The 14,142-nt window shown below is 34.3% G+C and overlaps 1 protein-coding gene across 7 annotated transcripts in view; it reads left to right on the top strand.

Moving 5' to 3' along the window:
• The window catches only part of Myot (myotilin), a 44,584-nt gene extending 32,204 nt beyond the window's left edge, over positions 1-12,380 (top strand). For 5 of the 7 annotated variants that reach the window (XM_087194719.1, XM_087194718.1, XM_087194721.1 and 2 more), the window contains 8 exons: positions 1,389-1,563; positions 2,505-2,606; positions 4,839-4,888; positions 5,552-5,684; positions 8,410-8,617; positions 10,529-10,694; positions 11,405-11,538; positions 11,752-12,380. In XM_087194719.1, the coding sequence (XP_087050845.1) occupies positions 1,389-1,563; positions 2,505-2,606; positions 4,839-4,888; positions 5,552-5,684; positions 8,410-8,617; positions 10,529-10,694; positions 11,405-11,538; positions 11,752-11,924 (1,141 nt within the window). In that variant the 3' untranslated portion in view covers positions 11,925-12,380. The remainder of the gene's footprint in view (positions 1-1,388; positions 1,564-2,504; positions 2,607-4,838; positions 4,889-5,551; positions 5,685-8,409; positions 8,618-10,528; positions 10,695-11,404; positions 11,539-11,751) is intronic. The other 2 variants (XM_087194720.1, XM_087194723.1) reach the window with 1 other exon arrangement.
• Positions 12,381-14,142: the final 1,762 nt, after the last annotated feature.

Below are 14,142 nucleotides of genomic sequence, written 5' to 3'. Positions count from 1 at the left end.
ATCCTCGAGAACATTTGGACAGGCATATTCAGAGAACAGACCAAGGTTGTCTTATCTGGATAAGTAGGGAATGTTTGTTATAGTGATGATCAATTTTCCCATATTAAATGATTGTTAGAAGCTGGCTAGGTCCCTATATTGACCTCTGCAAGTAGATTAGGTTAAAACTGAACAAAACACAGCTGGGCATGGTGGCACACACCTGTAATCCCAGCACTCAGGAGGCTGAGGCAGGAGGATTGCCACAAGTTTGAGGGCAGACTGGACTGAATAGTGAGTTCAAGATCAGCCTGGACTACACAGCAAGACCTTGTCTCAAAAACAAACAAACAAACAAACAAACACTGAACAAAATACTATGAACTAGTATATACTAGTTAGAACAACCTAACAGAGCTAAAAATACAAGAGTTCCTAAACTGCGGCCTCACCTCTGTTAGAAACAATGGGGAAACTTTTGGAGAGGTAAGGACAGATTAGAAGTAAATTTAGGAACAGAACTTGAAATAAGGACTTAAACTAAACTCTTCAACTGCTATTCAGATTTGTATTTTTTCCAACCCACTTTTTCAGTTGCATTTCTTTCTCCATCTGGCCTAGTCATACCCCTCTTTTTTTTTTTTCACTAAAAATTACTTTAGCAATGCTGAAGAAATTGTTGTTACTTTAGAAGTTATTTGTTACATAGCACAATGTTTGAATTTTCTAGAAAATAAAATTAATAAAAATTGGAAATAAATAGGAAAGCCAGAGAAGGTGAGCTGTAGATTACATTCAGAGCAATAGAATATTCACTGAATACCAGTGGTGTACTAGTAGATGTCCAACAATCAGCTCTAGAGGAAAGGCCCATGACTTGTTGTAGTTCCTATCTCCCGAGTATAAATACTTCCACCACCACCAATTTCAAATTGTGACAGGTAGCCAAGAAAAGATGCTAAAAACCAGTTCTTGTGAGCTTGTATGAGCTGCCTCTAATACACCACTGTTTTTAACATCCACCCATCAACCAAACTTAAGAAATTCAACTGGAAGTCTGGAAGAACTCAGAAGCTACCATTAACTAGACTTACTCACATTCTTTGGGATGATCTTCAAGGAAGGATGTCATCCTTATGCCTAAATTCTTCCTTCTCCCATTTACTTTTTTTTTTTTTTTTTTTTTTTGGTACCAGGGACCAAACTTGGGACCTTGAGCTTGCAAGGCAGGTGGCAGAAGCCTTTTACTTTTTCATTAACAGAGTGGGGGGAGGGTAATCCTTCTTGATTATTTTTAATAAAACTACTAGTCTGAAGTGGTAAATTCTTCATATTTAAAGATGACTTAAAAAAATGGGATCACTTCTATTTTACAAAAATTTTAAACCTTTTCTTTTTTCCTTTTAAAGCTATCAACAACCTTCAGTTGGCCAACCTGTAAGTGCTAGGCCATCCCAAACTGCAAATGCTAAGCCCACACCAAGGACTCCTGACCATGAAATACAAGGATCAAAAGAAGCTTTGATTCAGGATTTGGAGAGAAAACTGAAATGCAAGGATACCCTTCTTCATAATGGAAATCAAGTGGGCAAGAGATCTATTTTGTATAAGTAGCCAATTAAACTATAAGAATCTAATTTCAACAGGAAAGTTCTTTCTCTCTCACAGATTTATGTTCATATAAGCAGCAAGGAATAATATTATCTAAAAATAAGGAATATTGGTGTGCTATTTCATATTACTCTGCATGAAATCAAGTATTGGTTTTCCACAGTAAAAGAATAAAGCTAATGAAAAATCAATCCGATTCAATGAAAAATTTGTTTTAGACATTGGTCTCTCATAAAATGTCTGATAGCTAAATAACTAATAAGAAATACTATCAGGGCTGGGGATTTAGCTCAGTGGCGCCATGTCTGCCTCACAAGTCCAAAGTTCTGAGTTCAATCCCCAGTACCAGAAAAAAAAGAAATGCTATCAACCCAACATTTTTGTTGGTGTATGATATTAATGGGCAAATAAGTATAGCTATAATTCTTACGTATCTCTTACTGCATACATGTTATCAACCGCCTATCTTTTCAATAGTACTATTACCTTTAATCCAAATACATTTAGCATATCAGTTGTATGGCTCTCAGTCAAAAGTGAATACAAATAGGGTTCACTTAATAAAACTATTTTTGAATGTGAGGGTAAGGAATACTATGTTCAAAAAAAGAGTAGATTAAGATGTGCAGAACAACAAGGAAGGGAAAGAATCTCCTATAGAATCTATAATTCAATAGAACTATACCTCTTTGAAGTGCATACTTAGAGTGCTAGCTTTAATAAGATAAATCTGTTCAAACACCTTGTAGTAAATCTCACCACTATCCTGTGATGATTTTCTTTTTTTTTTTTTACTGATATTAGATTAAGCCAATCCATCCTTTTTATTTGAAATTTTTTAAATGAATTTTATTGGTACATTTTAGGTATACAATATAATTACATTCATCATTGTCTGATGATTTTCTTTAAAGAGGCTAACATATGAGGAGAAGATGGCTCGCAGATTGCTTGGACCACAGAATGCAGCTGCTGTGTTTCAAGCGCAAAACAGTGATGCACAAGATTCACCACAGGTAAATTAAAACACTCCTTATCTAACTGGAACATTCTTTTTGAAGAGATGGGGTCTTGCTATGTTGGCCTCAAACTCTCATGCTCTATCAATCCTTCTGCATTGGCCTGCTGAGTAACTGGGACCAGAGTCATTATTACCATTGTTTCCAGCTTAAAACACTTTTATTCTGCATGATTTATAAGATGTCTGTTTTTCTACAGATTTATAAATAACATTGGAAAAAATTGATCCCTTCATATATATATGTATATATGAAATATATATTTGTGTGTTAAATTTTACACCGTGTTCTGTAGTTCTAATATCTGGATATGAAATGTCACATAGTCAAAACACCAGCAGACTAATAGTATGACTTTTTGTCTGGCCACTTAGGGGTCATTAGATCTAGGACTCTTTTTATAATGTCTGCATGGACAGATAATTTGAGTTGTGAATCTTTAACAGGACAGATGTCAAAACTCTAAATCAAAGTAATCATAAACTTTTCTTATAAGTTGTTAATCATTTCAATGTTATTTTAAAATATACTTGGAATAGTAATGAAACATCTAATTCCTTTTGTCATGTTTTTAAATTTTAAAATGTTTTTTATCTAAAAAAAAAAAACTCTTCTGAGTAATACTCTAAGATTAACAATACATCTTTTCCAAGAAGGGATTAGCGTTATGGAGAGCATAAAAGTGAGTATCCCACAGGCTGACCAACTTGATTTTAATAAATAACTAAACCCCCAAAACAATGTACAGTGCGAGAGCAAAGTGAAGTGTTACTGCTTTTTCTTCCTTTTTGTCTTCTTTCTCATTCCTTTCCCAAAAGTCCACAAGAAACACAGAGCCACAGACATGAAACAAGGAATTCAAAAATTCTAAGCTTCCAACATATAAAAGTGAAAATAAGATTTTTGTTTCTGTTAAATGCAACTAGACTTACCAAAAAGGATGGAAAAGGGCCACAAACCCATGTCTATTAGTGGAAATTACTTAAATCAACATTATCTTGAAGACCGTTTTTCTTACAAATGCATAGCATACGATTCCAAAGACAAAGATGTATTATTTTTTTCATTCTTTCTGAATATGATAATACCAGGAAAAAACCAGCAGAAACATCATTATGAAATCAGAAAAGATAAATCTTATTTTTTGTATACTTCAACACATGTAAATAATACAAAGTTTCATCAAATTACAGTATAACTGATATACCTCATCTCTTAATATAACACATTCAAGCCAAAAGTCAAAACTTAACTTGGATATTTTAAATTTAATTGAATTATTTATATTTTATACCAAAATCCTAGTTTATTTGATGGATGGCTGAATTGACCAGTTGTTTTGAGGTTTTATTTAAAGAATATTAAGCCTAGCCAATTGTTATAGAGATGTAAGACTTGTTCTAAAAGGAGAAAATATATTAGCTAAAGAGATTTGTCCCAAAATAAATTATTGATACTCAGATTGTCTATGTTTCTATAAAGGTGTAGTTTAAATATTGGGTCTAGGACTATACTTTCCACTTCCTTTTATCTCTTTTTACCAAGAATAGTGAAAATAGCCACTAATCATTTAATTAGTTAATTAACAATTCTTAATTTTATTCTCAAATAGAACTGATTTTCTGGGGGACAGATATAAATCCTAAAAGATGTTTACTTAGATATACCCTTTTAAGCAGGAAGTAATTAATGCTATTTTCAAAGCTTTTTTTAATAGTTCTACATATATTTCTAATGGTGTTCAACAGAATTTTGTGCCATGAGCTAAAAAGAGAAGTATTTTCCAGTCTAATGTGTGTTTACTGCTATTGGTGCCACTTTGGAGCAGCAGGTACAACAGCCTGTATCCACTGCCAACACAAATGACTTCATGTCTATTCCTGTTTTGCTAAAGGACAATCTGTACTATGTGCTCCCACTTTACATAACTAGAGGGACACATCATCCTTTGTTATTAAATAGTCCTGTGAAAAAAGAATATCAAGTTCAACTTTAACTAATTTTCATAAATAATATCTGCTGAACAGACCTATTAATTCTGAGGGTTTCTTGCTACAGACATGGTTACTATACTACAATTTAAATGCTTAAAAGCTGAATATATAAAATTGACCATATCTCTACAAATACAGCCAAATAGAAACTTTCCTTTCAACTACAACTACTTAATTTTGCTTTATTTTAACTAATACTGCAGTGTTAACATTCTCACTTTGTTTTAATTTCAAGCAGCACAATGCAGAACACGCACGATTACAAGTTCCCACAGCACAAGTAAGGTAATCATTTCTTTTTAATTTTTAAAGAAATACATATTTTGCTGCCTAAAACATTTCCACATTAAAATGTAATATTTATAGGGCCGGGGATTTAGCTCAATGGCACCGCATATGCCTCGCAAATACAAGGTCTTGAGTTAGATCCCTGGTACCAAAAAAAAAAAGTAACATTTATAAAGTTTTAAAGTTTACTAGATATCCTTTAAAAAATATGATGTGAATTTCCATAATGTTGAAGATGATGACCAAAAATTCTATATTAATTATCAGAGAAAGTTTTAAAAAATGATTTTGGTCAAATAAGAGAAGACCATGTTTCCGTGTTAAATAACTTACTAATGACAACAGAAATCCAATTCTAATTCTTGTTTGCAGGCAACAAGAATAATACATGGGGCCCTTCTAGATCAGTTTCTTTATCAACTCATAGCACCGTAAAAAACAAAGATGTAAAATTTGTACCCAGTGTTTCTAAATTGCTACCTAATAGTCATCAAATATGGCACAGCTAAATATAGCCCTAAGGTCCATCTCCATTGTAATTAGATCATCAGATCAAATAGCAGACACTAGGCTTTTAAATTGGATGACCAAATTATATTTGTTTGAAAAAAAAAGCAATGGCAACATTTATGCACAATTACTGTTAAAATATCTTTCTAGAAGTAGATCATCCTCAAGAGGAGATGTGAATGATCAAGATGCAATCCAGGAGAAATTTTACCCACCACGTTTCATTCAAGTGCCAGAAAACATGTCAATTGAAGAAGGAAGATTCTGCAGAATGGACTTCAAAGTAAGAGAAGAGTTTTTAGATACTGGAGAAAATTTACCAATGGATTACTAAGTTTTTAAAAATGTCTTTTTCCTACTTCATAGCTTGCCACATGGCTTGAAAAGTATTCAATAGACAAGAACCAAATTCTGGAGTCAAGCTGCCCTGGGTTTGAGTCCTGGCTCTGCCACTTTCCAGCTGTGTAAACTTAGACAAGTCATTTAATCCCTTTGCGTTTTTGTCTCTTCATCTGCAAAATGGTAATAACAAAAATACTTTCCTAGTAGTTATGAGGATTCACTTAGTAAATAGGTATATCTAGAGCTTAGCTCAGTGGATTTAGCTCAGTGGTTCCGGCACCTGCCTCAAAAACCTGAGGTCCAGAGTTCGATCCCCGGTACCCAAAAAAAAAGGTATATCTAATAAATACTCTATATAAGTGAAGATATCCTGACAATAGGATTTCTAAAGCATAATGCAGCTCTTAGTTCTCCTCCATCAACAAATTCAAGCCACCTTGCTTTCTCTTGGCCTAGAAGAGTTCTTCGGGATAGAATAGCACATTAGAAGAGACTATTTCATTTTTGATGGAAGGGTGTTGGAAGTATTTTTCATTTTATTAGTGCATAGTAGTTATACAGAACAGGGAGGCCGGGGATTTAGCTCAGTGGTTTTGCCGACTGCTGCGCAAGGGCAAGGACCCAAGTTTGATCCCTGGTACCAAAAAAAAGTACAGGGAGCCTCGTTTTGGTGTAGTTATGCATGCATATAACACACTGATTATTTTCCCCCTCCCATTGCCCCTCTTCTTCCCGCCTACCACTCACCTCCCACCTGTACCCCGAATCCTTCTTCCTAAAGAATCAGGACATTTTTATTATCCTCGCTTTGGAGAACTTTTTCTTATAAAAATCTTTTTCAAGATTCCTTATCAGTGAAAATTAATGTTAAGGCTTATATAAAAACATTTAATAAACTGCCAATTATATGGCACACTGTAGCTCAAGAACATACCCAGAAATACCACACAATTTCCATGGTCCTTGTGGAGATCGATGTAATAAAAATCAATATTTGAAATATGGTAATTTAAAATACATGTGAAAGAGTTAGTTGGAATTGGAGAGAGCCTGAAAATAATATACAGCATTAATTTTGAGGGTTTTAATTCTGTTTCATTTTTAAAATTATAAATACTTTTTTGAGCTCCTGTTTTCCATTTTCAGTCACAGAGCCAGGCACTACAATTGTGAAATTCATAAACAGACAAATGAGTTCCATCGATGCTATACTTTAAAATTCTGTCATGTCATGAAAAAATGTCCAGTACCTTTGGCCATTAGAGAACTGCGAATCAAAACAACACTGAGATTTCATCTTACTCCTATAAGAATAGTTATCATCAAGGACTCAAAAAAACATCAAATGCTGGTCAGGTTGCAGGGAAAAAGAAACCCTTCTACATTGTTGTTGGTAGTAAAGATGTAAACTAGTACAACCACTACAGAAATCAGTATGAAGAGTCCTCAGACAATTAAAAATAGAAATTTCATTTGACCCAGCTATACTTCTCCTGGGTATCTTCCTAAAAGAGTTAAATTCTGGGCCAGAGATTTAGCTCAGGGGTTCCGCCGCCTGCCTCGAAAGCGCAAGTTTCTGAGTTCGATGCCCAGTACCCCCAAAATATTAAAATAAAAATAAAAGAGTTAAATTCATCATATATAGTGTTGCATGCATACCCATGCTTATAAGCAGCACAATTCACAATAGCTAAATTATGGAAGTAGCCTATATGCTTATCAACAGATGAATGGATAAAGAAAATGTGTTATGTATTTACAATCGAGTACTACTTAGCTATAAAGCAAGATAAATTTGAGCCATTTGGTGTTTTTTGTTGTTGCTGTTTGTTGTTGTTGTTGTTGTTCTTTTGGTTTGTTTTTTGTTGTTGTTGTTTTTTTGGTTCTTTGAGACAGGGTCTCACCATGTAGTTCAAGCTGGCCTCGAACTTACTATGTAGCCCAAGCTGTCCTCAAACTTGTAGTGATCCTCCTGCCTCAACCCCCAAGTGCTGGGATCACAGACATGTGCCCCATGCCTGAAAAAGTTGAGCCATTTGAAGGAAAATGGATGGATTTGAGATAATAATGCTTAGTGAAATAAATCACACACAGAAAGTTAAATATTGTGTGGTTTGTCTCATATGAGAAACCCAAAATTTAAATAGTTTATAGAGCAAAAGAAAAGGAGAGACACTAGGAAACAGGGAGATAGACTTTGTGGAGATGAGAAGGGGATCTGGGAAAGGGGGAAAGAATAAAGGGAAAAAGGGAGTAAAAAAGATCAAGTTGCAATATGTATATGTACCAGTTCCCGAAAACACATTTAATTATTATGTATTGCAAACTTACACTAATAAAAATTTTAAAAACCAAAACAATTAATGAGAACGATGGCTGCTAGGGCTGGTATTCTGTGCTCTAATCAAATTTCTCAAATGCACAGAATTCAAGAGTACATTTTTAAGACTTCTGGGTGTAAATTTTATATTTTTTAATAAGATGCAGCAATAAATTGTGACATGGAGCTTAAACTCTTCATCTAGTGTAAGAGCTCATGTCTTACTCAGCTTTCCATTATATTGTCTTAAAGATCATCTTGTTACTAGTATCATATTAAATGAGAAAAATACCAAAACATGAAAAATAAAATAAAACTCTGCCATGTCCTGTGTCTCTGTTTCCAGGTGAGTGGACTGCCAGCTCCTGATGTGTCGTGGTATCTAAATGGGAGGCCAGTTCAGTCAGATGAGCTGCACAAAATGATAGTGTCTGAGAAGGGCTTTCATTCGCTCATCTTTGAAGTGGTCAGAGCCTCTGACGCAGGGGCATATGTGTGTGTTGCCAAGAACAGAGCAGGAGAAGCCACCTTCACTGTGCAGCTGGACGTCCTCGGTAAGCCTCCAGAGAGAGCCTGAAAAATCCAGCGATTTTCAGAAAAAGTATTTTTAAAGTATTCTGAAAGAAGGTATTAAAAAAGAAAATCCAAGAGGATCCCATGTTCAAAGTTAATGTCTAAATAACCTAGTGGAAGGCCAATTTTTAAAAAAATGAATGGCATTAATTTACATGACAGATGGTGTTTTGCTGAAAGTGAAAGAACGAGTGGTCGGGTTTAATAATAGAAGGATGTATTTCCATTTCAAGATCCACTTGTTATCAGCAGGGTTGTTTCAGTGGTTGAGCACGCTGTGTGGTCATTAGGGTTTCTATCAATATTATTATATTTTTCATGTATCTCTCAACAATCAGAAAAGATATTTTTAAGAAAAATTCAGTGAGACTAGAATGATGGATCTACAAACAAAAAATTTCCAGGAAGAAAATAAAGACACTGTACAATTTTAGATCAAATAAGATAGTATAAGCATTTTTACATAGAATTTAGAGTTTCAACATAAAAAGTTTAGTCCAAGGGCCAGGGATTTAGCTCAGTGGTTTCATTGCCTGCTGCGCAAGTGCCAGGACCCAAGTTCGAACCCCAGTACCAAAAAAAAAAAAAAAAGTTTAGTCCAATCATTTCTCTGGTCTATGGTTTAAAATAATCAACCTAAATCCTGATTTTTATAGCATGGTCATAAGCTGTCATAATTTTAAGTGCACAGTTTAAAACTGGAAAGTAAACGCCAATCTTTAGCTTCACAAAGGAAAATCACCTCTAATTATAACAAAAACATTCCTACTTGCTCTAGAAAACAGGTGTGATAAAACCTATGCATCAAATTTGGCTTTGGTAGGGCAGTTCTTATGAAATTGGTGTCCAGATTTTAAATGTTGCTATTTAAGCACTTTAAATATACCACAACTGTAACAGTATGTTTTCATAAGAGATATTTCACTATAATTCACTGCTTATTACATTAGCGCCTGATCAGGCTAAAGAACAATTTTCTTGAGTTTATATTCTACCCTAAATCAACGAAAAATCATTAAGATTACATATTCTATGATATACTGCAGGGCCTCAATCCAAGAAAAAACTAGGGAGCTAGGAATAAAACACACACACACAATTCAATTGATTAAACTCTGGGTAAATTCTACTTGCATCAGTGGCTTCAGAAATACTTTAGTATTATAGCTCAAAGAGACCTTGGCTGGCATCTATCCACACTCCTCATTGCTCCTTCAGAGAAGCCAGTTATGATATGGTACCACCATTTCCTCTGTACATCAAGTAGTTGAAGTTATAACAATTCCTGATATTTTTACATCACTTCAGTTTACAAAGTATCTCTTCATTTATTATTCCACCCAATTATTTTGTGTGGTAGGCACAAGCAGTCCTTTCTACTTTGGAATTTTTTTTTTTTACAATAGATGAAACTGAGAGTAAGAGAAACTAAAGAAAAATTTTCCAATTTGATATAGCTTGTGGGAACAATAGAGTTGTGTGTTTGACTTTTTTTTTTCTTGGTGCTGGGGATCAAATCCACAACCTTGTGCATGCTAAGCAAATGCTTTTATCCCTGAGCTACACCCCCTCCAATACAGAATTTGAATTCAATTTGTGTACATAATTCTCCTGCCACCATTCATGCTGCCTCTCAATACATAAGATGACTTAAATTCTTTGAAAAAAATATGATTCTAAGTTCAATGAATCATTTTACAGTATTATAGTTTTAGAAATGTAGCATAGATAGCAATGTATATTATAGTATTTTGATTAAAACTTTTTAAAAAGCTTATAATCCTGTTGCTGCTTTTAAAAACATTTAATGTCAGCATATAAATTTTATTACATTTAGTTTTGACTTATTATTTTATAATATTCTAAATACTCAAATTTTTATTAATATGTAGCAAAAGAACATAAAAGGGCACCAATGTTTATCTACAAACCACAGAGCAAAAAGGTTTTTGAGGGAGACTCAGTGAAACTAGAATGCCAGATCTCAGCAATACCTCCACCAAAGATTTTCTGGAAAAGGAATAATGAAATGGTACAATTTAACACCGACCGAATAAGGTAGGATAAATATTTCTAGACTTACCTAAAGTTTATTTGGATGAATCCAGTTATACTTTAACATATATTATAAATGATATATAATTATTATCTCAGTTTTTCTAATTTAAAACATTTAGAGAGAAGTATAATAAGAGTTCACTAAATTAGATTCCACTAATCAAAATTTAAGGCACAAACTACCTTAGGATTTACCTTTTTACTAACAATGAAGAAAAATGTCTTGCACTAGCTTTGGCAGCACATATACTAAAATTGGAACCATACAGAAAGATGTCTCAAAGACATAAATGACATAAACAAGATTAAGAGGGAAGGAGAGCTGGTCATGGTGGCGTGTACCTGTAATCCCAGCACTCCTGAGGCTAAGGCAGGAGGATGGAGAATTCAAGGCCAGTCTGAGCTATATAGCAAGATTCTGTCTCAAAAACAAAAGAGTGGGAGAGTGGTTTTGGTTTTTTGGTGTGTTTTGCCTGGGGATCTAACCTAGTGCTTTATGCAGCCTCAGGTGGGATGTTTAATTTAAGAAAACCAACAGCTATTTGACAATGACTAGATACAGCCTTGGAATTTTCAAAGGCTGCCTTTTCTTATTAGTAGATTAGGGAGATCAGAGATATAACTTAACATTTCCAAAACAAAACAAAAAAATTAATTCCTACGGGAATTAATTAATTCTTCCTTTCATATTTGGGGCTTTTTTTTTCCAGCTTGTATCATGATAACACAGGAAGAATTACTTTACTGATAAAAGACGTAAACAAGAAAGATGCTGGGTGGTACACTGTGTCTGCAGTTAATGAAGCTGGCGTGACCACATGTAACACAAGATTAGATGTTACAGGTACGTCACTATCAACCCATGTCCAAATGCGTCTAACTGGGAAGATTTAATGAAGATTTAAATTTAATTTAAACATAAATCCCAGCATAGCATAAAATCTGAGGTATTTTCTCCTTAATCAGTTTTCTTCTTTCCCTGAAAATGAAGACCAAGTACAACCTATTTTTGTTGAGAACAGACTTTCTGAATTGATTTTTATGTGATCTATTTCAGCCCGTGCAAACCCAACACTTCCAGCTCCTAAGCAGTTGCGTGTTCGACCAACTTTCAGCAAATACTTAGCGCTGAATGGGAAAGGTTTGGATGTGAAACAAGCATTTAACCCAGAAGGAGAATTTCAGCGTCTGGCAGCTCAGTCTGGACTCTATGAAAGTGAAGAACTTTAATAACTTTACCAACACTGGAAAACACAACAACTACACTAATTGTAGTACATTTGACGACACTTAAAAAATAAATCCATAGCTGTATTAACAAATTATGGCTTTAATTAGGTAATATAACTAATATATATCTATATTATTTATCCCTTGACTCTTGCACATTCTATTTACTTATCTGATTTGTGAAGCCTAGAGTTAATATGAGTATATGGATTTATGTTGTAGAAGAGTATCTTAAATTGTGGGATCTTAACATTTAAGTCATACACATTTAACAATTGCAAGTTATGAATTAATAACTTTTAAGCACATCTAATGCTTGCAATAAGATTTACTGGCCCTACTTTCTACATACTGTTTTACCTGTTTTCTCTTATAGGAATACTAACATGATAAGATTATCTGAATGTTCCATAGTTTCACGTCAAAAAGGAATAAAATTCAAATAGTTAAAACAGACTGTCTCCTCTTCATAGAAGTCTAGACCTTTACAAGAAAACTTCTGGGTTTTATATATTAAACAACACTTGGAAAAATCTGCGAATAATCAGTCCTAAAAAGGGAAACAACATTGTTTTCTAGGACAGTGTGATATTCTCAGCTCAGTAAACTCCTCTTGAAACTAAGAGCCTTTCCATAGCTTATACTTCAAAGGCAAACATAATTCCCATCATGACTGAATCTCTCTTGAATTTGTGATTTATGTGTTAAACAAAAAAGTCCCTGAGTCTTGAAGATCTATTTGAGTTCAATGGAATAAGACTAAGCCTCTAGATGTCATCTGCCTAATTCTTATATTCAATGTAAATCTGAATCTCTATGTGTGCATGGCTTTCCTCCCATAATTTCAAATTTAAGTAACCTGTACATTAGACAGCAAAACTGTGAGCATCTCTGTCAAGTACAAGACAGCACCGATCCTTTTATTAAATTTTTTAAGCCAGGACAGTAGCCTTTTCCTTTCTCATTGGCCTCCGATCCACTGACTGGCAGCCTTTTTAAAAAAAAATTTTTTATTTTATTGGTACATTTTAGGTATACAATATAATGACATTCATCATTGGAAATTTGCACCTTTACATAGTCTCTCTTGGTTCTAATTTTTCCCCTTCCCCTGCCCTCCCTTCAATGGCTCCATCCCTCCCTCCCTATTTACAAAGACTTTGTTTCCATTTTTCCATTTTCTCATATTAATTCCATTCCCATCTTTCCTTTTCCCTACCCCTCCCACTTCCCCTTCCCCTTTGCCCCTTTTCTTCCTATTTCACATTATCTATTGTACCTTTTAGTCCTTACTTGCTTTCAGTTCCTCACACTAGAGAAACTATTCAGTATTTACACATGTGTGTCCTATTTATTTCATTTAAGAATATTGCCCCAGGGCCAGGGATTTAGCTCAGTGGTTCCCATGCTTGCCTCAAAAGCACAAGGAATTGAGTTCAATCCCCAGTACCAAAAAAAAAAAAAAAAAAAAAAAAAGAGTATCACCTCAATGTGCATCCCTTTAGCTATAAATGTCTCTAATTTCTCTTTTTTTTTTTTGCTTAAATTCTTTTATTGGTACATTTTAGGTATACAATACGTTTACATTTATCATTGGGTGCTTGTACCTGTACATGATGTATCTTGGTTCTTAGTTTTTCCCCATTCCCCTTCCCTCCCTTCACCCCCTCGACCCTTCCCTATTTACAAAGACTTTGTTTCCATTTTTTCCTTTTCTCATAATTTCCCCTTTTCCTCCTTTCCTTTCCCCTTCCCCTCCCCCTTTGGATCTTTTCTTCCTATTTCAAATTATCAGTTATTCATTTTAATCATTTTAATCCTTATTTACACTTTCAATTTCTCACACCAGAGAAACTATTTGGTATTTACACATGTGTGTCCTATTTATTTCACTTAAGAGTATGGCCTCAATATGCACCCATTTAGCTATAAATGTCTCTAGTTTCTCATTCTTTATGGCTGAGTAGTACTCCATTTTATATAAAAAAAAAAAAAACACATCTTCTTTATCCAGTTTCTGCACTTGGGCTGTTTCCAAGCTTTAGCTATTAGAAACTGTGCAACTATAAACATGGGTGGCACTTATATCACTGTGGTATGATTCTTTTAACTCTTTTGGGAAGATACCCAGCAGGGGAATAGCTGGGTCAAATGGGACCTCTAGTCCTAGTTCTTTCAGGTATCTCCATACTGACTTCCACAGTGGTTGCACCAGTCT

The sequence above is a fragment of the Heterocephalus glaber genome, unplaced genomic scaffold (assembly GCF_053883595.1).
Source record: "Heterocephalus glaber isolate CG9 unplaced genomic scaffold, H.glaber_assembly_v1.0 deba00001606, whole genome shotgun sequence".
Lineage (NCBI taxonomy): Eukaryota > Metazoa > Chordata > Mammalia > Rodentia > Bathyergidae > Heterocephalus > Heterocephalus glaber.
Note: the sequence above shows the minus strand (reverse complement) of the source record. Positions and strands in the feature narration are given on the sequence as shown.